The sequence below is a fragment of the Equus caballus genome, chromosome 2, assembly GCF_041296265.1.
Source record: "Equus caballus isolate H_3958 breed thoroughbred chromosome 2, TB-T2T, whole genome shotgun sequence".
In the NCBI taxonomy this organism is placed as follows: domain Eukaryota; kingdom Metazoa; phylum Chordata; class Mammalia; order Perissodactyla; family Equidae; genus Equus; species Equus caballus.
This window is the reverse complement of record NC_091685.1, coordinates 13,444,082-13,471,241: the sequence shown is the minus strand read 5'-3', so window position 1 is coordinate 13,471,241 and position 27,160 is coordinate 13,444,082. Positions and strand designations below refer to the sequence as shown.

General features: G+C 37.1%; 1 protein-coding gene across 2 annotated transcripts in view; it reads right to left on the bottom strand.

Moving 5' to 3' along the window:
* The window catches only part of EIF2B3 (eukaryotic translation initiation factor 2B subunit gamma), a 128,492-nt gene that overhangs the window by 73,294 nt on the left and 28,038 nt on the right, over positions 1-27,160 (bottom strand). For both annotated transcript variants that reach the window (XM_005607107.4, XM_070260079.1), the window contains exons 4-5: positions 11,845-12,004; positions 269-380 (exon numbers count right to left, since the gene is read on the bottom strand). In XM_005607107.4, the coding sequence (XP_005607164.1) occupies positions 269-380; positions 11,845-12,004 (272 nt within the window). The remainder of the gene's footprint in view (positions 1-268; positions 381-11,844; positions 12,005-27,160) is intronic.

Here is a 27,160-nt window from a genome sequence, read left to right as displayed (position 1 = left end):
TGGCAGAAAGACAATTCTCCCCACAGCTGCTTTGTCTCACTCCTATGCAGAATTTGACTCTACCTTGGCAAGAAAAGACATGGGGAAAAACTAAGCTCGTGCGGTAAAGAAAAGCCTTCATCCTCTCTCATGGGGAAACAGTCACATATTTTTGTCAGTTTCACACAGTATAATCTAGTTTTCATCTTCTCTTTCCCATCCACTGGGTGGTTTTATTTTGTTTTAAGACAGGAGAATTGCCAAAACCCCCCAAAACCCTAGGGCTTACTTCTGCAGGATGGATCCCTTAATGACCAGCTCTTCATCCAAGTCTGCTTCATTAGCCATGAAGAGCAGCCTCTTTCCCGTGCTGTCCACTCCAATGAAGTCACGCTGCTCCACTGAATCATACAAAAGAAGGAAAATCAAATAGAGCCAGTTGCCTCGCTTGCATGACTAAGTCAGGGGATAGGGCACCTGCTCACATTGCTCTTGGAACCAAATACAGGATTGAGTGTTATGTAGTACGTACTCACCATAATGTTTACAACATGGGCAGTCAAAATGTTTTGTATTGCTTTAAAGGATACCATTAGGTTAACTGGTGAAGTTTGAATAAGGTCTGTAGATTAAAGTATTGTACCAATGTAATTTCCTATTTTGAGACTGCCCTTTTGGGCAAGAGGGTGGCGGGGGGAAGATACACATTGATATATTTAAAGGTAAAGGGAATCACATCTGCAATTTATTCTCAAACAGCTCAGAAAAATAATAAGTATATATATAATATATTGCATATACATATTATATATTGAACATATATGAGAGAATGAGAGAGAATGACAGAGCAAATGTTAACATATGGGGAATCTGGGTAAAGGATATATGAGTGTTTTGTACTATTTTGGTAACCATTTTGTAAATGTCAAATTATTTTAAAAATAAAAAGTTACAGAGGTGATGAATATGTCAATTAGTTTGGTTGTGGTAATCATTTCACATTGTCTACATATATTAAAACATCACACTGTACACCTTAAATATATATAATTTATTTGTCAAAAATAAATAAACAAAAATTAAAAATAAAAAGTTAAAAACAAAAAGAGGGGCAGTTGAGATACTACTGCTTAGCCAGCTAAGTGGATAAACTACAAGCTACGCATGGCACAGAAATTTCCTAAGTACAAGGAATTCTTTCTCTGCAAATAATAACCTAGGTCTACTCACTGTGAAAATGGGAATAACATAATTTACGGACATTCACATTTAACCAACATTAACTATATGTTTACTATGCACTAGATTTTATGCTGTGTATGGGAACATTCAAAGAAAATAAGTGGCATTTTTACTAGATATGGAGAGTTCTCTGACAGATAATGGTCTTACAAGCTGCCATATTATTGCTGTTTTCTGTGTTATATTTCTTTCCCCCAACCAGATTATAAACTTTTCAAAGGCAGGCTTATGATCCTTTTGTCTCCCATAACATCTAGTATAGTGTTGCACACAATAAGATTTGCTACTAACATCTGTAATGTATCTATCTAAGCTTTTTCACATAGAGGCAGGATAGCATAGTGATTGAGAGCCTCTGACACTATACCACCTGGGTATGAATTCCACTTACTAACTGTCTGCCTTTGAGCAAAATACTAAACCTCTCTGTTTCTCAGTTTCATCTGTAAAAAATGGAGATAATAACAGTGCCTACCTCACAGGCTTGTTATGAGGACTAAATGAGTTAATATTTGTAAAGCTCTTATAATAGTGCTATTAACTAAAATAGTGCTATTAAATGTTCAAATTTAAAAAAGTAAACAAAATACATGCTCTCATTTGATCCTTACAACAACCAAACAAAGCAACGATTTAATACTTCTTTGAAAAGGAGAAACTGCAGGTTGAGCGCTAGGAAAAATGAAATCTCTAAAGATGAATTTCTCTGTCTCCTACTGACAGACAACGGCTTCGATGTAACTGAACATGCTTCACTGTTGGCTGCTGCTGCTGCTTGTATACCTACAACCAAACGTATTACTCAAGTGTATAATGTGTTTAGCTCAGGGGCTTGAAAGCACATCCTTCAGATGGCCTCTGGTCATCTTATCATAAGCAGTGTTTGAATCTGAAGAGGCAGAAGCTATCATAAAAAGTTACATGTTGTTTTTTTCAATAACCAAGACTAGTGAACTCCAAAGAAGGAAGGGTACATAATATCAATTTACCCTTAATAAAACCAAAGTAAGTTTTACAGAGAATTTCAAATGCCACACAGCAGCTTTGACATATATCAACTCATCTATTACATGGAAACTTGAGAACATAACAAAGTCTGCAAAGGCCTGACTATGAGCCAACATTTTAAAAAGAAACACAGAGATGTTATTTTTGGATATAATTTGGAGTGCTTACCCTATCCAAGTCCTTAGGCCCACAAAAACCTTGAATTACAAATGTCCTGGGAGCAATAATTTCCAAAAGGCAATTTTTAAGCTATGTTGCACTTTAGTTACATTCCCCTCACTCTCAGGCCGCCCTCCTTGTATTTGCTTCTTTGTAGCTACCATAGTAACTGGGACCGCAGAATATGATACAAATTATAGAAACTTGGAAAGGTTTCTTTCTGTTCTGCTTTAACAAAGTGAATTCTGCTGTGGGAGCAGAACAGGTAACATTAGAATGTCCATCCTAAAAGAAAGGTTCCACAAATAAGGTTAAGAAAGCAGTTGAAACTATGAACTTTCATTTAAAAAAATTCTGTCATAATCAACTATCTACATTTTTTCCTAGTTATATTCTACTTCTCTGCCTGACCCTTCTGTCTCTTCTACAGCCATTTACTTATCCATTCATTCATTCAACTGATACATATATTTGTGTACCTCCCTGTGACAGGTATTATGTTTGGAGTCTGGAATTCCAACTCATAATTTTATGAGGCCAGCATGATCCTGATGCCAAAACCAGACAAAGATATTATGAGAAAGGAAAATTACAGTCATACTCATTTATTATATAAATACAAGGATCCTTAATAAAATATCAGCAAATCAAAACTAACAGTACATATAGCAGATTTAAAAGCATTACAAATTTGTTGCAGCTCCTCCTGTCAAGAGGTAAGGTGTAGAATGTAAAATGGCACAGTCATTGTGGAAAACAGTATGGTGGTTTTAATTAAAAAATTAAAAACAATTACCATATGATCCAGCAACCCCACTTCTAGGTATACACTCAAAAGAATTGAAAGCAGGGTCTTGAAGAGATATCTGTATACACATGTTCATAGCAGGATTATTCATAACAGTTAAAATGTGGAAGCAACTCAAGTCCACTGGAAGACTAATGGATAAGCAAAATGTAGTATATACATACAAGAGATTATTATTCAGCTTTAAAAAGACAGGATATTCTGTAATATGCCACAACATAGATAAAAGTAAAAAGTCATATGATTACTGGAAGGGATGCAGAAAAAATGTTTGATAAAACTAATATACTTATTATAAAAAAAGTCCACCAATTAGGCCTGGAAGAGACTTCATCAACCTCATAACAAGTATGTACAAAAACCTGTAGTAAACATTATTTTAAATGAGAGATGTTGAAAATATTCCTTTTAAAAACAGGAATGAGAAAAGAGTGCTAATTACTATTACTATACGCATATATATGTGTGTGTATATATATATATACATATATATATACATACATGCATTAGAAGTCCTGGCCAGCACAATGAGGCAAGAAAAAGAAATTAGAAACATAAAGGCTAGAAAGATGGAAACACAAAACTGTATTTGCAGAATGTTTGAATGTTTACAGAAAAACTCCCAAAGAATCTACAGATAAGTTGTTAGAAATAATAGGAGAGTTTGGCAAGGTAGCTGAACCTAAGATTTACATACAAAAGTCAAGCGTATTTCTATATATCAACAAATAAATTAGAAAACACAATTAAAAAGAAGATACCAATTGCAACAGTATCAGAAAACATCAAGTACCTAGAACTAAATGAAACTAGAGTGTGAGACATCTCTCAGAAAACACTACAAAACTTCATTAAGAGACATTAAAGAAGGCCTAACTAAATGTAAAGATGTACCGTATTAATGGATAGAAAGACTTAATAAGGGGCCGGCCACATGGCCAAGTGGTTAAGTTTGTGCGCTCTGCTTCAGCGGCCCAGGGTTTCACCAGTTTGGATCCCGGGCATAGACATGGCACTGCTAATCTGGCCATGCTGAGGTGGCGTCCCACATAGCACAACCAGAAGGACCTGAAACTGGAATATGCAACTATGTAATGGGGGTCTTTGGGGAGAAGAAGAAGAAAAAAAATCTTGTTTTCTAAAAAAAGAAGACTTAATAATGTAAAAGTTAATTCTTTACAAAATGGTCTATAGATTGAATGCAATTCCAATAAAAATTTTAACACGTATTCATGAAACTTGATAAGTTGATTCTAAGAATGCACATGGAAGAGTACAGGGCCAAAAATAGCCAGGACACTTCTGAAAAAGAAGAGCAAGGAGAAGAGACTTGCCCTATCTGATACTGGGACTTATAATAAATCTATACTAATTATGATTTAATTTTAATACTGTCACAGGAATAGACAAATTGACCAATGGAATAAAACAGAACCCAGAAACAGACTCAAGCATGTATGAAACTTGAGAACATGGTAGAGTTGACATGGCAGATCGGTGAAGACAGGAGGGCCTATTTAATAATTGGAGCTAGGAAAAAGGGTCATCCACAGGAGAAAAAAAGATTAAACTGGATGTCGACCTCACACCATGCACAAAACACAATCCTAACTGCATCAAGGAATTATGTCTCAAGTATACAACTTTAAAATTCTTAATGGAAAAAATATGTTAATATTGTTAAGAATTTGCAGTAGGAAAGGAGTTCTTTAACAAGACACAAAAAGTACTTTTAAATTTTTGGTAAATTCAGAACTTTTGTTCATCAGAAGATGTCTTAAAGAAAGTGAGAAAAGAGATTTGCCTATGGTTGCCATAACATGTATATCTTGAATTACAATTCTTTTGGCTAATCCCAAATAAACTTGTTTTGAGGGTAAAAGAAAAAAAAGAAAGTGAGAAAACAAGTTTTCCGGTTTTACATTGGGAAAATATATTTGGAGCACATCCAACTGACAAAGGATTGGTATACAAATCAGTAAGAAAAACGCAAATAATCTCAGTGAAAAACTAGGCAAAATATATAAAAGGGCATTTCACAGAAAAGAAAATAAACATGACCAGTGAACAAACAGCAACACTCGAACTCACTAGAGGAAAGAAATGTAGAGAAAGATCACAATGAGGTAAGATACCATTTCACTCCTGCTCAATTGACACAGAGTCTGGCAATACCAAGTGCTAGAGAGTAAATGGAGCAATGAATTCTTTTAAATTGCTGCTAGCTGGGGAAACAGATAGTTACTTTGGAAAAGAGTAAAACAGTTTAACGTTATCCTCAAAATTGAATATTCATATATCCTACAACCCAGCAATTCTACTAAGAAACTCTTGCAGATGCCCATTAAGCAACAAGTACATGAATGTTCATAGCAAAAAACTGGAATCAATCTAAATCCCCATTGCTTGAAAAGAATAAATAAACTGTAGTGTATTTATACAGTGGAATTTTGTATAGCACTCAAAATGAAGAAACTATATCTGCACATAACAATAAAGATGAACCTTGGTAATATAATACTGAATAAAAAGTATGTCCCAGAAGATTATATACATCATACTATCCTCCTTTTAAATAAAATTAACAGCAATTAAAATCTATACATATGTTTTTAGGGATACACAAAGCTGAGATACAACTATATGAAAAAGAAAGCGAAAAAAAAGATAAGTACGAGTCAGCAAGGTAGTTACCTTAGCTAAGGACAATAGTGAGTTGGGAGAAGGGAAGAGCACATTGGTAGAAGTTACTTTAAAGTTTGAGTCAGGCAGTGGGTTAGAAAAATGGAATTAATTTGAGAAAATTTTTTCAGAATTAAAGACTTGAATTTTCAGATTGAAAGGCCCATTAGCATGCAAGACGGGATGATGCTAGATCATACTGAGGCATATGAACGTGAAATTTTAGAACTTTGGAAACAAAAAGAGCCTATAAGCTTCTGGAAAGAGAAAAAAAAAGGTTTCTTACAAAGAATCAAGAATCAATGGTGTTAGACTTCACGGGAAAGCTAGAAGACAGTGAAATAATACCTTCAAATTTTTGAGGGGACATGATTTCCAAGAGAAGTTTATACCTAGCTAAAATATCAAACAAGTATAAGAGCAGAATAAAGACATGCAAAAGCTCAAAAAACCTATTTTTCACAAACCCCATCTCAGAAGGCTACCACAGGATGTGGACCACACACACAAAAATGTGGATATGGGGCCAGCCCGGTGGTGCAGCGGTTAAGTGCACACTTTCCACTTTGGCGGCCCGGGGTCCACTGGTTCGGATGCTGGGTGCAGACCTATGCATTGCTTGCCAAGCCATGCTGTGGCAGGCGTCCCACATCTAAAGTAGAGGAAGATGGGCATGGATGTTAGCTCAGGGCCAGTCTTCCTCAGCAAATAATTATAATAATAATAAAAAAATGTGGATATAAACTAAGAAAGAGAAAAATATGAGATTCAAGATATGAGAGTGAGGGGTGAACATAAAAGGACATCTACAGCACAGCAACTAATCCAGAAAAGTTCTAGGAGAGATATCTTCAAGAATTTGAAATTGAGGGAACACCTAACGTGTGCAAAAGTAATGAGAGGAAAGTCACACAACTGGGGGTAAGGTTGAATTATGGAAAAATACATAGAAAACTAAGCAATGAAAAAAACAAGAAAATTAATTTTTAGGAAAATACAAGGAAGAAAGAGAAAAGTAATCATATACTATAAGGTTCAGCTGTGAATATCATTTATAGTTGTAATAATGTAAATATTAAATATTCAGTTCATCAACACTACAATATAAATAACTATATTAGGAAGCTGAGGAGACTGAAAGTTTGTGTGTGTGTTGGAGGCAAAGGATATAGTAAAATAGAACTAAATCTTTAAGTTTCATAGTACGAAGCAAACAGAGAAATCAAGACAGCAAACAAAAGCTAAAAATATCAAGACATAGCAAACAAAAGCATGTCACTTGGAGATATGGAATTAAATGTGAAAAAAATTAGCTAAAAATGTTGAAAGTGGCTGGCTCTGACTGAAGTGAGCATAAACAGGGTAGGGGGTTGCTATTTATCATAATCTATCTTGGATAATTATATCACTCTTTAAATTATGGGCATATAAAACCTTGATTAAAATAAAAACTAAATTCAAAAAAGAAAGAAAAAGAAAGCCCAGGCTATGGAGTCAGAAGGCATGGGTTCAAGTTCTGATTCTACCACTTACCACTGATGTGATCTTGAGCAACTATTCACAAAGTACTAGAAGGCCATAAATGGATATAAAAACTTGGTAAATAAAACCACCTAGCTCCATTCATTAGATTTTAGCTTGAGAGCAAATCCTGATTACCTTCGTTTCTCACATAGGGCTTGGAATAGATTTTATATATAGTTTATCCTAAATTCCACATCTACATCAAAATTTAATGCATTTGTAAGTCAAGGATCTGATTTCATACCAACTACCCTCTCTGCACATGAGTAAATTGCTCAGCTCCTTCTTTTCAAACATCCTGCCTTTACATACATTTCCCCGTAACTGAGACATTAAATTGCCCCCTGTATTTTGCACATGCTCCTATATTGTATTTATCATACTGTGACTTATGAATTCTAGTATATTTGAACTTACTTCTGTATACTGTTTTCTCAATCAGAAGTATTTTAATTTTCAGACTGCAAGGATTTCAGGTCATTTCCATTGGATATAATTAGGAAAAAAAGGGATTGGGGGAGAAAATGGGGACTGAGAAGAGAATTTAGATAAAGCAGAAGCCCAAGCAGGAATGGGATTCTTTTTTTTTTTTTTTTTTTTTTGCAGTACAGCTTTGAGAAAAATAAAAGAAATGGAAGCAAAAGAAATATAAGCTCAGAACTGCCTGCCGACATTTGTTAGTGTAGAGGGAGCTAAGCTGATTGAGAGGTGACAACCAAGTGACAGCTTTCACTGTGTGATTCTGAAGCACAGTGACATATACTGACTCTAGTCTGGACTCAGGCTATATACTCTAAGAGCTGGGGAGGAGTTTGAGAAATACTACAGTGAACTGGCTGGGTTAAATAACAGCTTCCTAGAACTTTTTCCATTTTTAAATATCCCAAGAGACAAAGTGGAGCTGCAGAGATAACAGTCAATAATTTGTCCAGAAAAAGAGTCCCTTACTCAATAAACATGTCGTCTCCAATAAAACAAAACAAGCACAGCTTAGCTAAGCTTCTGGGTCCTTCTCACACCTCCAAGTCATCCAATTTTTTCTGAGAAGTTGATACCGAAAAAAGGCTGGAAAGCAGGCCTGTTTGAATCACCAGAAAAAGTTATGTGTTGTCCTTCAAAGAAGTTTATCTAGACATTTAGGCTGCCACTTGTAGTTTCCCTTTAGACTTACATGCTATTATGCAAACAAAAACATTTTGATATTTTGTGGTCTTTAAAGCATTGCCATTTTACATAAAATATGAAGTTTTCCGTTTAAATATGCACTGTAGAATGCTTACAAAGTTATTAAATGTGATTTCTTAGGCTACAGGACCAAATTACTTCCCATAGGAATATTTCTAAAAATGTGAAAATGGTGATATTAACAGCAATTACAATTTATTAAGCAACTACTATGTTTCAAGCAGTAGACTGCATGCTTTTACAGACATCTCATTTCATTCTCACAAAAAATTCTGAAAGGATTCAGTCTCATTTTATAGCTAAAGAAAATGAAGTCCAGGACCATTAGATAATTTGCCCAGGATCATACAGTTTTTGCCTGGGGAAGAGGGGACTGCTGGCTGTTTTGGCACATAATAGCAGCCAAGAGGCAGACTAAATATATAAACTGAGAAATTTGGGATTCTTTTAAAAAATGCTTATCACTGAAATGCATAGCATTTCATTGGAGGAATCTAAAACTCAGTTATTTAGGTGAAGTATAACCTTCAAATATAACAAAATATAGATATTGAGGAGTTCAAAAAGTCATGTTAAGAATGAAAATTCTTTCTAAAACACAAATCTAATTACACCATTCTCTTGTTTAAAATTCCTCAATGACTCCCCACTGTTTCGGAGAGAAAGTTCAGACTCTTTAGTCTGATCCCTGTATCCTCTTCAGTCCCATTTCCTGCTTCCCTGACCTCGAAACTCACACTCCAGCTATAAAGCAAGTTACCCCTCCGCATCATACTTTCCCAAAGAAGATAGGAGAGCCAGCTTAAAGGAACTTCCACTGGCCATGTTGTGACAATTTAAGTATCAAAACTTTTTAAATGGATAGGTAGATAGATACTAGTTAATTTAAAATAAAATTGTGAAAAGGTATGCATTTATAATGACACTTAAGAGATAAAAGTTAATATGAAATGTATTAAACAGTTCTAATACCAAGAAGAGTAACTATAATAGGGTATTTGATTTTTTTAAATTGTTATAAGTAAAGCAGTATGGAAAAAAGAAATAAAAACATTCATATTTATAAAATCGACATCTGTTTATAAAGTCTGGATATACAGTTGTTTCTATCTGTGTAGGTAGAAAAGGCTGAATACAGGGAACTGCGAGTAGGCAAACTAAACCTCACAAAAGTAGAAACCATATCAAGAACAAAAGGACTGATTGACATGAGGATCATACATAGTAACAAGGTAGAAAGAGGATTCAACAATTAATCTGCACCAGTGATCACTTGAACACAAAAAGCAACTAGAAAGAAGTTTCAATGCTATAATCCAAAATTGTAAGTTAACCAAATGCTCTACAGAAGAGAGCTAAAAACACAAACTAGATTACTCAAATCCCAGGAATGAAAGCTCTAGGTGGCTCTATTAATAATAATAAGATACTAATAAGCCATACATAGCTTCTGATAATTGTAACAAATTACATCAATATATAATGACAGGACAATGGGTTATATAATACTGGCTAAGTAAAACTTAATGAACACATCATTTCAGGAAAAATTAAAACCTATATAAAAAATGTGATCTTATAAAGCTTTTTGGCCATAAGTTTAGTTATCAAAAGAAGCCTAGTCAGGAGGTGGTGGTGGCATCTGGCTGCAGCCCTGCACGTGTGCAAATATCCCTGGGGAGGCAGAGGTGGCCGGCAGCAGCCCCATGTGCACATGCGCATGCATCAACACCTGAGGGGAAGTGGTAATAGCGCGGCAGTGGTCCCATCCCATGACAGTTGGTGGAGCAGCAGCAGAGGCAGCAGTCCGACCTATACAACTCCCTTCAGACAGGATGGGAGCACCTGGTCCCCAGTAGAGGCACCCTCAATACCAACTCCATCAGCAGGGGGGCTGCATACAAGTCTCCAGGTCCCTGAGCCCCGACTAGTGACAGCGACACTCACGAAGCCAGCACTCATGGCAGTGGCATAACAAGCATCCCCAGACAACTAGGGAACAGCAACACAGGTGGTGCATGAGACAATGGCATCTGAGCCTGCGGAGAGCCAAGAACATGAGACCAAGGCAACCAAAGCTGTACCCAAATAAAAGGTGATTACTACCCCCAATGTGCTGGCAGAGGATCAACTCACCAAATACCATGAAGAACTACAGTAACACGGCAGAACAGAAGGAAAATGACCACTCTCTAGAAACCAAATCTGAAGTCACAGAAACTTACAATCTGACGGAGAATTCAAAATAGCAGTCATAAGGAAACTCAATGGGTTACAAGAAAACTCAGAAAGATGGTTCAATGAGCTCAGGAAGAAAATTAATGACAGAAGGAATACCTCACCAAAGAGACTGAAGCTTAAAAAAAAAGCCAAATAGAAATTCTGGAGAGGAAGAACACAATCAGTGAGATAAAAAATAATGTAGAAAGCACAAAAAATACAGCAGACCTTATGGAGGAGAGGACTAGTGACCTAGAAGATGAAAATATAGAAATGATTCAGGTGAAGAGGAGAAAGAACTAAGAAACTACTTTTCAAAAAAGTAGCAGTCAGGGAATTGGTAACTCAGGTTTGAAATACTCTGGAGAAAGCAATCAGGAATTATGCCTTATCAAAAACTGACAACAGGTCAATAAACCAATTTCTGTAACCTTGGCTGGACTAGAGTATTATTCCTTTTCTTTTTGGTCTGGTAAGATTACTATAACTCTCTGAAGATTAAAAAAAATTAAATAACCTACTACTAGAATCCTAGGAAAACATCAAGACAAATATGTTGTAATCCTAAGAAAACAAAGCATGGTTAACAACTATCTCGTTTATTGGTTATTTAGGATGATTGGAGTACTCAGAAGAATCAATCATACTAAATTTGTAATAATTTTAATTGCTTAAATGTATCTAATTAAATCTGTAATCAAGGTTTAAATACTTTCAAAAGAACTGATTTTAAATTAGATTTTTTTGTTTCTTAGATAAATTGCATTCAATTTTTTGAGCCTTAAATACAATACAAACAGTTCAGATGCTCCTCTCTGCATACAAAAAGCCTATTGGATATTACAGAACCTAATCAATAGTTACAAGCCTCTTCAAGACAGGGACTGTGTCTTATTTGACTTTATGTCATCAACCCCTAGCATGGTACCTACAGTGCAGTAGGTTCTCAATAAATGTTTCTTAAGTAAAAGCATGAATGACAAAATAAAAATTATAAAAACCCAACAAACAAATAAATCAAACTCCAGTTTCCTTACCTGCTTTTTTTTTTCCCTTTTGACCTGGAACTGGTTCTAAGCTATCTTGGCCTTTTCTCATTAACATGGCAAGTGATGCATCATGAGCTCTGAAAAGGTCCACAACCTCATGTAAGGCAACATCTGTTATCAGATCACAGCTCAGGACCAGTACATCTGTCTGTCACATGGAGAAAGGGAAAGTCAATTATCACAAAAAAACAATGGATCACACAAATCATCACAGGATAAACTTACAATGGCTTAGAAGCAACACAAACTGGACACTTGTTTTCAAACCTTTTTCACAGCAGCAGAGCAAGTAAAATAAATGGGGTTATTCTAATTGAACTGTGCTGGAGGAGAGCCTGAACTATCGACCTCCCTTTTGTGTGTGCCTTACTGCTACCATCCCTGAGTCACCTCTGGAATCCTGGGCACTAAGGAACGGAGCCTGAAAACCACCACATTGTCTATTTCCATGACTATGGAATTAATGATCTTAAATTTATACATCCCTTTACAGCTTAAAAAGCATTTTCACATAGTTTGATGATTCAATATAGTTAGGAAATACTATAAAGCAGTCACTTTGCTACAGTACTAGGAAATAACAGGATGAAGATAATACAACGCCCCCCTCTTTGGGAAATCAGTCTTTTTAGTAAACAATTACAATACAACCTCAGGTATGTATAAAAGCACTCATTTAATCCTTATAACAATTCCATGAGTATGGGATTGTCACTATTATTATTATTAGTCCTCATTTTTTGGGGTAAAAAAATATGAGACCCTACTACCACAGTGCCTGCGTGGCACATAGTAGACAGTAACTGTCTGATGAATGAATTAATAAAGTAAAAAAAGATTTTCTTGGGCTGGCCCAGTGGCATAGTGGTTAAACTTGCATGCTCTGCTTTGGGAGCCCAGGGTTTGCCGGTTCAGATTCCAGGTGCAGAACTACGTACTGCTTGCTGTGGCAGGCATCCCACATATAAAGCAGAAGAAGATGGGGACAGATGTTAGCTCAGGGCCAATCTTCCTCAGCAAAAAGAGGAGGATTGGTGGCAGATGTCAGCTCAGGGCTAATCTTCCTCAAGATTAAAAAAAAGATTTTCTCACAGCAGTGGGTTTTCTGATGGCAATTTTAGTAATTCAGATTAATTACAATAATAACTAACATTGATAATTAACATTTATAGAATGTATACTATTGGCTAGGAATTATGATTAACACTTTGTACACATTATCTCAGTCTTCAAAACCCCTATGCTACTGTGCTATTATTATTTATACTTTACAAAGAAACAGGTTTATAGTAGATATGTAACTATCTAAGATCTAACAACTAGTGATGACTATTCATTTAACTAAAGAATTTGTACTATTGAACAGTGTTTAAAGAAATATAACTTTGCTAGTTTGAAGATCCTTTTAAGGGAGGTTCTAGTCTGCAGTACTGGGTACCAAAGAGACCCGAATTTAGATCTTAGGCAGATACTCTAAATTTTGGTCTGTCTAGTCCCCAATCTATGGGTACTAGATACCAGTTGGAGTATCATATTTTAAGAGCAAACTTGATAAACTGAAAAACTACCAATAAGATGATCAAGATGGTGAAAGAGCGAGAAACTGTGACAGCTGAAAGAACAAAAGTTGTTCAGTAGGGAAAAGAAAAGATTGTGTGTGGGGGACCCTGCGCAGGACAAGGAGCAGGAGTGGGGTTACAGCACTCTTCAAATACTTGACAGTCTTAAGGAAGAACCAAATTTCACCTGAATAGCCCAACAGCAAAACTAAAAATGAATAGGTAAAACATGAACAGAAGTATTTTTGGTTTCCATATTAACTTATATCTGTCAATCAGAGCTAGTCAAAAAGAATAATTTGGTAAGGAAATGAGTTTCCCATCATTAGAAGTGCTCAAGCAGAAACTGGATTATAACTTGCCATGATTCACTTATGTAACATTTATTGAACACTTACTCTATGCTCAGTCAGACACTATTCTGGAACCTGGAGGAAAGTTGGACTAGAAAGTATCAAATGTGAGTGGCTAAGAAAGATTACTTAATATATTTGAAACAAATTTCTATCTATACATTCTGCCATTACGTTTTATCATAAATGCAGAAAACAGAAGGCCAAAAACAATCAACTGGAAAATTCCTTATATCGCAATCTAAATCGACTACACTGTTTCTCAATAGCATACCTACTCTTTCCCAAAGGTGGCTTAGGGAAAGCCTGGTTCCTACTGCCCTTCCTGAGTCAACCAGGGCAGCAGCTCTTTAATTAATTTTATTTTCTAGGCTTCTGTATAAGCTTTGGTTTGGAAAACAGGGTCTGTACTTTAAAAAGTCTGAAAAACACTGAACTAAATTATCACTGGTTTAAGAGTAAAGTGGATATCGACGTGGAAATTTTTGTAAGTGGTTCCAACTTTTCTAAGACTTTAAAATCAAGATTCCTCCTTTGGGTGGGGAAACGGATGATTTCAACTCACATTCTAGGAAAGCAGAGTCATATTTGCTCAGAAAGTAAGGCTCAACCATCAGAATGCCTTGTCTTACTGCCCGAGATTTCTTACCCTGAACATACAATCTGTACCAGAACCATCGTTTCTTTTTCTACATATAACTCATTATTTATACCTAAACAATTCCTTTTGAAGGCCTCTTTAGGTTAAGAAGTTCAAATGTGGATTTTTTTCCCTACTCTTCTACTTAAGGCTCTCTTACTTCCTTCTGAATCTTAACTCTGAGCCACAAAAAAAAAAGTCTCTCCATATATTTCTTCTTAGGAAAAAAATTCCTAAGACTGCAACTCACTATCCAGGAACCACCAAACCTTCACAAGTCAGCCTATAACACGCCAGCTAAGGAAGAAACAGCCTACAGAATCTACTTCTCACAACAATGCTTAGAAAGGCAGGGCGCACGGGCCATTACTAAAGACATGTCACTACAGAAGTTGCCTCATTTCACTATAATGAAAATGACGGTTTGCTGAAGAAAAAAAAATCTCTTTTCTATTTTTCTAAGTTTCTCTAATAAGATGACTGATTTCTGCAAGCTGACTGCTCTACAATAAATTGAGTTACTAAGTGTACCCCAAAGTGAAGAACATGACCCCAATCCAGATGCCTCTGAAGTGGGGACAACGCCGTTTTGGAAAATAAATGCTGTTATCATTCAATATCTGCAAAAAATAAATCTGTCAGTAGAGTGAATGCCAAACAAGTCCTGCATAATTGTGAACAGTCTGCAGCCTCATTTTTCTCTTTGCTTTTAGATGACTTTTTGCTAAGCTGAATGCAAAATCCCCAAAGAGCACAAGGAACAGGCTCCTCCCCCCAGTGTCTGGTTGCCATCTGTTCTCAGTGTGAAAAGAAAGGCGTCAGTCTGAAAGGCCAGGGCCTGGGATACAGATGAAGGTGCCACTCTGTCAGGCCCTCTCCTGCCTGTGTTCCCAGAGAATGCACCATGTAAGACTCACTGAGTCCAGACACATTCCCGTCCTCTTTACAGCTCCACCACTTCCAAAGGAAAGTCTTTGCTGTCTGATCAATGTACTTTGTTTCCAAAGCTGGAAATGCTGCAAGAAGAAACAAGTCTCAAAGGAAAACTAAATCATCCTGACATCTTCATAATACTATTTTTCTTTACATTTTTATAGAAGGTGTAATAGAAAGAATATAAATGACTACTGTTTTGATTTTTATTCTAAAAATGTAAAGCCCACACTAGAAATGCAAATGTTCTTCTACTAACTGGAGTCCACAAAGAGAAAGTGGAAAAACTGCTAAGAGCCAGAAGTATTTCTGATCACGTGTGACCACAAACCATGAATAAACACAGACTGTTTGGACTGTGAAGCAACCGTATATCTGAAGTGCAATTAACTTGCAAGTCCCCGGGGCACACCGACCCTCAGCTGCTTATGTTTGGGAGGAGGAGTTCTCTTCTAACGCCAATAATATGCCTCTTTTACTGCAGAGACCAACCGGCATCTCCACAGGCCTCCCCACTGACTACTCCAAGAGTCCTCAGGATGCCTTATCCCAAGGCTGCTCCTCTAGAGGAGCCAGGGCAAGGTCAAGGGCAAAAAGCACAGCTCTTAAGGACAGCAAATGTGTGCATTTTTGACAAACTGGAAACATACAAGGTCTTCAAGGGACGGCAGAAGACTGCACTTTAGTGTTTGGGGAGAAATCAAGACACCCAGGAATTCAAAACCCAAACTGCTGCCAGTTAGTCTTGGCTAAAGCAAACAAATTAAGCTTAGAAAACCCAATTACCAAGCCATGGCAAAGCCCAGAAATCTCTCATTACAAGAACATTTTTAATCAAGCCAAAACCACAGAGTAAAACTAGAAGAAAAAAACAAAAGTTAAATCAGAAAACCGGATGTGTGTGTGGTGGTAATGGTGGGGTGGGAGGTGGGGACAGCTACTGGGAATAGCCTCTTTTCTTTTCTGGCAGCTGTTCTATGACAGATTGTTATAAATAACACAATCTGGCAAACAATTTCCTATGGCATGGAGAAAGAGACACACACTCCCCTGGAAAAAAACTGTCAGGGCAAGGTAACTACCATGCTTATACCCACCCAGCACTTCCACAAACGATGGCTATGATCCAAATCACCACTCTGCACTCCACCCCTGACCATATGGAACTAATGAGTTCAGTTATTTGGTGTGACCATGAATGGTCACAATTTACATTTTCCTATGTGGGCCAATCTCAATCCAATCCCCAAGAATAGTTTGGTGCTTTAATAAACACCATTGGCTAACTGCAGTGGAGACCTCCCCAAGCTCAATTTTGGTTGAAAACGCTTGGAAAAGATTCTCAGTCTGCAGTCCCCAAAGAGCACAGCAAAGGGCCAAATGCCACTGTTTTTACTGAGGGTGGAGTAGTAGGTACAGGAAGGAATGACCAACTCGGTAAGAAAGAAATGTGATAATCCTTAGGCTTAGAGCTCAATATCCTTCCTGTGTTCCTTAGCTTAGTCATAGTGTCACCACCATCCAGGATCTTAAATGAGGAATCTGGCCAAAGTCTAGGAATGAAGTCCTCCCTCTCCTACCCAGTCCCCCACCCCAACATCTCACTGGTCCCCAAGTCCTCCTCTTTTATTTCCACTGCACTGCCTTAATTCAGGCCTCAAAATATTTTTCTACTCTCTTAACTCGTCTCTCTTACGCCAGGTTTCCCCTATTCTAATCCATATTCCAATTTCTGCTGCTTATTTCATTTCCCTGCTTAAAGACACCCTAAAATAGTGTTCTCCAAACATAAAAAAAAATGTTGAAGACTTATCCACTTACTCCCACTTACTTTTTAAGTTTGTTTAAAAATACACAAATCACTATAAACGATACAACATGCTTTTTATATAATATATACAAAAATAGTTTTGAAAGAAGAAAAACTGAAAGAATTAGAGATTCTAATATGTTCCTCTGGTACTCCATCCTGCACACTCCTTGGCTTTGAGAACACCCCACTTTGGAGATCACTGCTCTACGGGACTGGGTTCAAATTCCTTATCATGACATTAAGGGTCTTCAGAATAGGACTCCACCTACCTAATTCAGGCTTCTTTCCTACAATTTCCCCTCCACATAGCTAATATTAATTTGCTAGAGTAAACTGCCAAGAACGCATTCTCTATTCTGTCTTCCCACCCCACTCCACATTCATCCATCAAGATTCAGGTCTTAGCAAAGTTATTAAAAAGTGCAGAGCTGGGGCCGGCCCACGTGCCACTGCAGCAGCCCAGGGTTTCACTGGTTTGGATCCTGGGCGTGGACATGGCACCGCTTGTCAGGCCACGTTGAGGCGGCGTCCCACATACCACAACTAGAAGGACCTGAAACTAAGATATACAACTATGTATCAGGGGGATTTGGGGAGACAAGGCAGAAAAAGCAAAAAAAAAAAAAAGATTGGCAACAGTTGTTAGCTCAGGTGCCAATCTTTAAAAAAAAAAGATTTAAAAAGGGCAGAGCCAATATATTATCTCCTCCAGAGGTGAAGTCTTTTCTGATCCATTATAGACCTTAAATCTCTAAATTGGATTACACGGGCTTTTTTCCCCATACAGACTTTGAACTTCATAAGGAGGTCTTTTATCTTTGTATACACAGAGGCAAACAAAAGCATCAGTAAATGTTAGTACAAATGTTAAGCTGACTCAAAGATTAAAACATTCAATTTTAGGGCGCCGGCCTGGTGGCGCAGCAGTTAAGTGCACATGTTCTGCTTCAGGGGCCTGGGGGTTTGCCGGTTCAGATCCCAGGTGCAGACATGGCACCACTTGGCAGGCCATGCTGTGGTCGCCATCCCACATATAAAGTAGAGGAAGATGGGCATGGATGTTAGCTCAGGGCCAGTCTTCCTCAGCAAAAAAAGGAGGATTGGCAGCAGTTAGCTCAGGGCTAATCTTCCCAAAAAAACAAAAAAAATCCAACTTTAGATGTTTAAAAACAGTATATTCCTGACAGAGCTGAGTGACCTCTTTGTAGAGATTTCGACTGTTCAGAGTTAGGACAGGGGCCACAAAGGCAATTTTGCAGCTCTTAAAGCAACAAACCTGCTGCCTCCAAAGGACAGGCAGCAATGTCTGAAAGAAATCAGATTCAGCTGTCCTGGAGGGCATGGCTGGAGGGTGATATGCTACATTTATAATTCTTTTCTTCGAAGAATCTTTTTAGATTTTTTTTTCCCTTTTTCTCCCAAAGCCCCCCATTACATACTTGTGTATTTTTTTAGTTGCAGGTCCTTCTAGTTATGGCATATAGGATGCCACCTCAGCATAGCTTGATGAGCAGTGCCATGTCTGCGCCCAGGATTCTAACTGGCAAAACCCTGGGCCGCCAAAGCAGGGTGTAGGAACTTAACCACTCGGCCACGGGGCTGGCCCCTACATTTATAATTTTAAAATGAAGGTTCAACATTTATAGTTCCAATAATTATAGTTCATTCACTTTCCCTATGGGAAGTTTTCCTCTTTGGGTTAAGAACAAATAAGGAATTCTACTCATCCTTCCTGTATGAAGCTAAAAAGTAACCGAGAATGTGTTAATTTCTAACTCTGTTAAATGAGTTCTCTATAAAAATGCTAGTCACCTCTCTTCCAGGATTTAGATATCTGCAATTTAATTTTAATCTCCAAATGCACTGATATTAATAGAGAAATAACAAAGGTTTTCTTGTCCTCTCAAATCAAACCTTCACTTTGAAATAATTTATTATTCTGAATTTATATCAAATAATTTCATTCTTTTTCTTTGGTCAGACATAAACAGTCCACAGGATAAAAACATTATTGCCCCATTTTAAGACCATGGAAAATGCTCTTAAAATTACATTACATATTTTCTGCCTGTAACTTGAATTTTAATTTCATCCTGAGGTATGACATAGAAATACTGTTCAGTTTACTTGGAAACTAGAAAGGTTGGGAGAAGGTCAGCAGAGGGTGGTTAGGGGCTGTAACAAAGGGGAGTTTATAACAACATGAGACAAAGACAACTAAGTTAAAAAAAAAAACAAAAAACAAAACTAAAATCAGAATTTTATCACCCCCAAAAAGCACCTTCTAAGATTAGGTATGTTTTCCTTTCCTATAAATTCCACATGTGACTTTGACTAAGTCATTCCCTCTTTGGGCCTCAGTTTCCTCATCTATAAGATGAGAGGGCTGCACCAGCTCTGAAATCCTTCATGGCATAAAAGTGTATGATTACAGGGGTCAAGCTAGTTTCAATTCTTTATCTAGAGCTATGTTCTGGGTTCAGTGGCGTTAATAGTGGTGGTGACCTTAAAGTCCTGAGTTTCTCATCAACTTTAGGAATCATCAAGAAAGATTAAATCATGTTAAGTATAATTTTGATGCTCAGCACATTTAATTAAACTTGAATTCTTTCAAAAGTAATAATCCATGTATGACATGTATGACAACTCTTAGTTAATCAGAGAAGTCAAGCACAAAAATCCATAACCAGCTAACTATCCTGGTTAAAGAGAATGTTACTATCCAAGTTCATTCGTTAAAGGATGTGTCTCTAAATACATTTTCAGCAATAGCCTGAGTAATTACATACTTTTAGGGTTCTAATCCATAAAATTCCAGTTTGGAACTGTGAAACAAGTTATCAGCAGTGACTCCATCTTTTACTCTGGACTCTATCTTGCTAAAAATAAGAAACTGTGCTGATCTTGCTAACTTGCCAAAAGGGAGTTATTTGCTGAGAAAGGATTTTCTGAAGGACTGTGCAAAAATATACTTTTTCTGGTAAGTGCAAGATGTTGTTGAGTAAGCCAACGACCTGTAATATAAATTTACCCTCCAATCGTAAATCTTAAAAAACAACTGAGGTAATTGTTCTGGGCTTTCTTTTTTGCTAATAAAAACTCCTGACTTTTACTCCTCAGAAGGATACTTTTCTGGCTGCTACCAGAATCTGTGTCCCCTAAATTATAATTCTAATACCCCAAGTAAAAGCCCTCCTTTTGTTTTGCAGTTGCCTCTTTTCTTTAAGTTGACATATTTGGTGTCAGAAGTGAGATCTGCAGTGACTTCCTGCCTGTTTCCAGCACCATCGCTGGTTTCAAGCAAGGTACTTGCATGAGCCCTTCGTGCTCCATTGTTTCTCTGATGACCTTAGGTTCAGGTGGTAAGTCCTCTTGGTTCCAAATCTCCCACCTTGGTTGAGGTTCTGGCTTTTATTCTGGGTGTCTTTCTGAACTGTTTGAAGGGAATTTACTTTCTCTTTGGGTGAGTACATACTTGTAATGAGAGGTGCGCAGCCTAAGACTGCTACGGGGACTCAACTCCTGTTTGGGACTCCCGCTGGAATTATAACGGAAGTATGCAGTCTAAGACTGCTATGGAGACTCAACACCCAGTTAGGACTCTTGCTGGAATTATAATGCAAAGTACATAGTCTAAGACTGCTACAAGGACTCAACCCCCATTTGGGACTTATGCTGGATTTATGTTTAAAAATTATAGGCCCTCTGCATATAAATTTTTAAAGAAATGGTACTGGTATACCAAGGATGATTTAAAACTTGCTTGGCCCCAATGGGGCTCTTTTGAAATACCTAAAGTAGTTTATTTGTACACAATTGGAAAATAAGAGATCTAAAATTAAGCAAGTGAAATATGAAGCTTATTTTAATTGGTATGTTGAAGACTCCTTGCAAGTGACCTATCATGTTCAAAAGGGGAGAAAACACATAATTCCTGGTGTTTTAGAAGAGCTTTTGGAAAAAAGGGCCCCTCAAAGTAGAGACATTTTAGAGAATCAAAAGCAAGACAGGTTCCATCTGGTGTACGGACTAGGCTCTTATGCCCTTCTGGAAATGGGTGAACTTTTGAATAATTTGAAATTGTAATGGCTGTTCCGGGGAAACTTTGTTTCAGAGAAGTCCACCTTAAGGGGTACCCTTAAAAGAGGATTCCAAACCTTTCAGAAACAATGGAATGCATTCTTGCCTGGTATGAATAAGTTTCTAAAAGACAAAATGACTTCAAAAAGGATCTTTACAGCATACAAATAAAAAAAAATCTTTTATTAAAATCTTTGGCCATCTGAGTAGGTAATCTTAACTTAGTCCCTCTGCCAGAAACAATTTGGATCCAAGTATTCTCTTGAGTTTTGTATCTGAGACATGGCTAAAATTTTTAAAGATCTCTGTGTCTGTCTGTATATCTATGTTTGTATGTCTTATATACATTATATGATATTTTTCTACCTCTGGATAATACTGCCAAAATTAAACATTTATATAAATTAAGTATTCCTAAAACTGTCAGAAATACAGAAACTAACCCAAATGTTTTTCAAGCTCACATGATCTGAAATAATCTTTGATACGCAAGAAAGAATTTTAGTTTGTTGGTTTAATAAAAACAAGCATGTCTTCAGAGTTATCGATACTGAATGTAATGCAAACATACAACTTTTTCTACCTGGGTTTATTACTCAAATAAGCTCATGATATTTCTGTTACAGAATTTGTTAACAAGAAAAATAATTTAAGATGATGGTTAACTATTTAAGGTCTCATACAAACATATTTGTTAAGAACAAATGTTTAAATAAATGTAAATAAGATAAAAGCTTATACTAAGTTAAACTAAATAACGGATATTCAGGGACCGGCCCCGTGGCCAAGCGGTTGGGTTCACGCCCTCTACTTCGGTTTTGCTGGTTTGGATCCTGGGCATGGACATTGCACTGCTCGTCAGGCCATGCTGAGGCAGCGTCCCACACAGCACAACCAGAAGGACATACAACTAGAACATACAACTATGTACTGGGGGTGCTTTGGGGAGAAGAAGAAAAAAGAAAAAGAAATAGATAGTCATTGAATATCTAAATCATTTCCAGACAGGATGGTATACTGAGACATTGATTGCTAAACATAAGTTTGTCTAATTTTGGTTTTCTAACTTTTTTACAGAGAGAAAAACAATATTTGGGTCTATCAATACACATGTTTTGTGCCACACTGAAAAGTTTGCTGTAAAGAGAAACATGCTTCTAGAAATTATGAAATGCGTTTATGGATTTGCTAATCTATTACAGAATGCTAATATATGACAGACACTGCACAATTGCCTGCTTCCTAGTTTTCATTGGAAAGCAAAGATTACAAATAGTTTTAAAAAGCTGAAAGAAGAGCTGAGAACACAAAATGAACCAAAGAGAAAATATCAGAACACTTAGAGTAAGAAACATAAATTAACTCTGTGCAAACTGTGTACACTGATGCTGGGAGAATGCAAATAGACCAGTAGGCACCTGTTTGTAAGATGAAAAGCGACAGAATCCCATGAGAGCTTTCTCCAACTATAGAAGGATTTACTGTAACTTTTTATTTTTTAAACTATAGTCACAGACCATTGATAAATTATGATTAACATTTATTTAAATAGAGAATATACATGGTATCTACATTTATCAATATTGATAAATTCATTATAAATTTATTATCTCTATATAAATAAAATAATTTCCTAAAGTGCAAAATAGAATGCACATATGGAATATACTAAAAATAGGAAACATGTCAGTTTATTAAACTTTTATTTCAGTTACTTAAATGGTTTTATACACGTAGGTATATACTAGACCATAATATACACTATATTTCTTGCTGTGGAATGATCCAACATGTTTGAAAGCCTTGCTCTTATACCACAGTAAACTGAGCAACAGAAAGGTCTATGTGGCCAGATGGAGAGGCCAGTATAAGAACAACCACTCTTTCTGTCCCATACAGAGTGATAACTCCTCAAGGCCAGACTATAATCATTCTTTGACAGGCTCATACTTTGTTGCCTTGTCTTTTCAGATTTACAGTCAGGCAGCAATCTTTGTTTAAAAATAGGGGAAGCCCTATTTCTTTCTTTTTTTTTTTCTAACATTTTATTTTATTTTTGAGGAAGATTAGCCCTGAGCTAACATGTGCCACCAATCCTCCTCTTTTTGCTGAGGAAGACTGGCCATGAGCTAACATCCATGCCCGTCTTCCTCTACATTATATATGCGTTGCCTGTCACAGCATAGCTTGAGAAGCAGTGCATCAGTCCACACCCGGGATCTGAACCGGCGAACCCCGGGCCACCAAAGCAGAACATGCGAACTTAGCCACTGCACCACTGGGCTGGCCCCTCCCCTATTTCTTAGAAGTACTTGCAAGATTGAGAATTCTGATGGTGGCTCCCCAGACATTTATTGCTCTGCCATCAGTTTAGAAGTTGTTGTTCCATCTTTCCAACCTTCATTCTGCCTACTCAACTCAGAGCAACCCTCTTCAGCAATAATGTAGGGATCCTGTTGCCTCTGTCTGTTCTGTCATTCCCAGTCAAGGAGAGCAAGATCAAGATGAACCTATGGACACAAGTGAATCTCATACTGTAATTTCCAAAAAGCATATGGTTTATTTTAACTATATTATGTAGAAGGGGTTTACATTCATTTAATGTAATTCATAGTCAATAATGCTATCCTCTAAGAGTAAAATCTGTAAGTATTCTGTAATAACTGTCTTGTATCATTTATTTTCTAGATAAACTTTCTAGGTTTTTGAAATTGATAAAATGATTGTATATGAAAAGCAGACAAAGAAAGTAGGATGTGTGTTTTCGGGAAGAGAAGGTATGAGGAATGGAGATGAATTTTTGTTCAAGAGAAAAAGAAAGTAATTTTGCCCTAAAATAAAATGACTGTTCCAAAATAAGAAAGAAAAAGATAGAAGACACACATAAAAGTTGTAGAAGATTTGTGAAAAAGGAATCTTTAAAAAGAATTTTAATATGTGGTCAAGCTGGCTAAGATTAAAATAAATTTATTTAAAAATGATTTTTAATATCAAAAGTACCCTGGTGCAAAATTAGAATTTGGTTTTTCTCTCTATTAAAAGGACAAAGTCTTCTCAGATTACTGGTCTGCTCTTAATAAGAAACTGTAAACAAAGTTTGTTTACCCTTAATGTAATCTGCCTGGGAAACAAAGGTTCTGTGTTTGTCTTTATCAAGTCTTCAATTACTTAGAAAAGCTGCTTTTTCTCAGTGTTAAAAGAGCTGGGTTTTGCTCAGAACTATGTAACTTGTATTTGCCTTTAATATCTTTTATGTCATTTTGGTTAAATGGATAATTAAGTATTGTTTCATAAAAATCTGTGGTCTTATTGGTCAAATGTCCAAAACCTTTTTGATATTTTTGACAAACTTCCCCAAAAATCACATTTTAAATAAAGTCTTTTGACCTGAGAGATATTTAATTAGGCTTATTTGATATGTTAAATTACATGGAAAGCATTGTCAAATAAGAAGTAACACTAAGCCTTGTTGACAGTGTGTCTGTACAGGTATGTGTTGTAAGTGCTCCAGAAATAATGTGAAAATCGTGAAAATTTGTTATGTCCTAATAAAATGTTATCAATCAAACTCCAATTATTATCTTAAAATGTCGTATGTCTCAAAAATAACCAAATTCCCTTGTCAATATGGCATTATAATGAACTCTCATATAATGATCTTTAATAATGAGCATTTTAAAGTCTTTTGTCATTTGTAGATAGTTATTGTTTTACTCTGATGCTTTGGCAAAAAATTGTGCCTGCAAAAGTGCTTCATCTTCAAAGAGGTTCATAGAAAAGACTTTGACAAGTACTCTAGAATACAGATTTTTGATAACTTTAGGATCATAACATTGAACTGGGTGGGAATTTCTAAAATCTTAATGGGAAACTGACTGCTTTGATATTTTGCTTTCCAGATTTAAAGGACCCATTTTTCTCCTCTCCTTTAAGCTATCTATAACTTAACAGCAATTTGGTAAAGTGTATCTTTGCAACAAAGGTTGAAGCATTACCTTTTTCTCCCTACCTGATCCCTCCAGAATTCTGAAACTCTTATTAAAATATCCTTATTTTCATGACAATATATGTATTTGCTTAAGTTCAATAAGAATCCATTCTCCTGGGGCCGGCCCAGTGGCACAGCAGTTAACTGTGCACGTTCTGCTTTGGGAGCCTGGGGTTCGCTGGTTCGGATCCCAGGTGCCGACATAGAACCACTTGGCAAGCCATGCTGTGGTAGGTGTCCCACATAAAAAGCAGAGGAAGATGAGCATGGATATTAGCTCAGGGCCAGTCTTTCTCAGCAAAAAGAGGAGGACAGGCAGCGGATGTTAGCTCAGGGCCAATCTTCCTCAAAAAAAAAAAAGGAGGGGCCAGCCCGGTGGCGCAGCGGTTAAGTGCACACGTCCCGCTTCTCGGTGGCCTGGGGTTCGCCGGTTTGGATCCCAGGTGCGGATATGGCACTGCTTGGCAAACGCCATGCTGTGGTAGGTGTCCCACGTATAAAGTAGAGGAAGATGGGCACAGATGTTAGCTCAGGGCCAGTCTTCCTCAGCAAAAAGAGCAGGATTGGCAGCAGTTGGGGCTAATCTTCCTCAAAAACAACAACGAAAAAGAATCTATTCTCTGTATAACAAGATGCTCAATGCACCTAGCCTCTGCTTCCTTTGATCAACAACTGATAAAAGGCGATATACTTCAATCGTGTAAAAGCATAATCAAATCCACATAGAATAATGGTACTTTGGTAGAACAATCTTTCCACAGTGAGCTCCTGGGAGACAAAAACATCAGACATCAAAACCACAGCCTGAAGGAAAGACGCCTCCAGAAAGACTCCCTCCAGCCTCGCTGGAAAGGACCTCATGAGGTACTGTTAACAAGCCAAACGTGTCACCAAACTCCAAGGAGTAGACTCTTGGATTCACATGTCACATCCAAAAAGACACCAAATCCTGACTGGACCTGCACATCAACTCGTGACCTGGAAGTAAGATTTCCAGGAATTAAAGCAGGTAACAGTGGAGCAGACAGCTTTCCCAAGCTTCTGGACCAGGCCTATAGATTTGTATGTCCTTTCCCACCAAACAATTTGTTATTCTCTTTGCTATTGTTATTCTCATGCCATTAGGAGAACTCTTCTTTTTTTTTTTAAAAAAAGATTTTATTTTATTTTTCCTTTTTCTTCCCAAAGCCCCCCGGTACATAGTTGAATATATATATATATTTTAGTTGTGGGTCCTTCTAGTTGTAGCATATGGGACACCGCCTCAGCGTGGCTTGATGAGCAGTGCCATGTCCGCGCCCAGGATCCCAACAGTGAAACCCTGGGCCACCGTAGCGGAGTGCGTCAACCCAACCACTTGGCCATGGGGCCGGCCCCAGAACTCTTTTATCTACTCTTCTGTGTACTGAAAGCACATGACCACATTTGTAACCAGTGTTTTTTTACTCCTTCTTGTGGATCTCTTTATATGAAGTGAAGAATTTCAAGAATGAGTTTATATTTGGCATTTTAACCTAGAAAGCACACAGCAGATCCTTTAGGAAGCTGGACGTGAAAGATTGCTGGATTAAAGTATTTAGGATATCATCTGTCCTGACAAGTATCTTAATGCTTTCTGCTCTAATGCACACAGTAGGAATTCTTAGATGGTGGCAAAACCTTATGAAATCAGAAAAACTCCCTGCTGTTATATTGATTATTGCCTTACAGATTGAACCTCTTGCTTAGGTGACACCCAACCACCTTTCTTCAAGTCCTTCTTACAATGGCTTCTGTTATTAGGGGTAGCTTTGGTTCTCAGGTTGGCCTTTTATTTTTCACACCCCTTTATTCCTATCCTGCAGAAACTTTCTAGTTCTCCAAACCTGACTGTTGTATCTGCCCTAGAGCAAATAATACTCAGGATACATCTGAACTAGTGACTTGATCACTATCCTT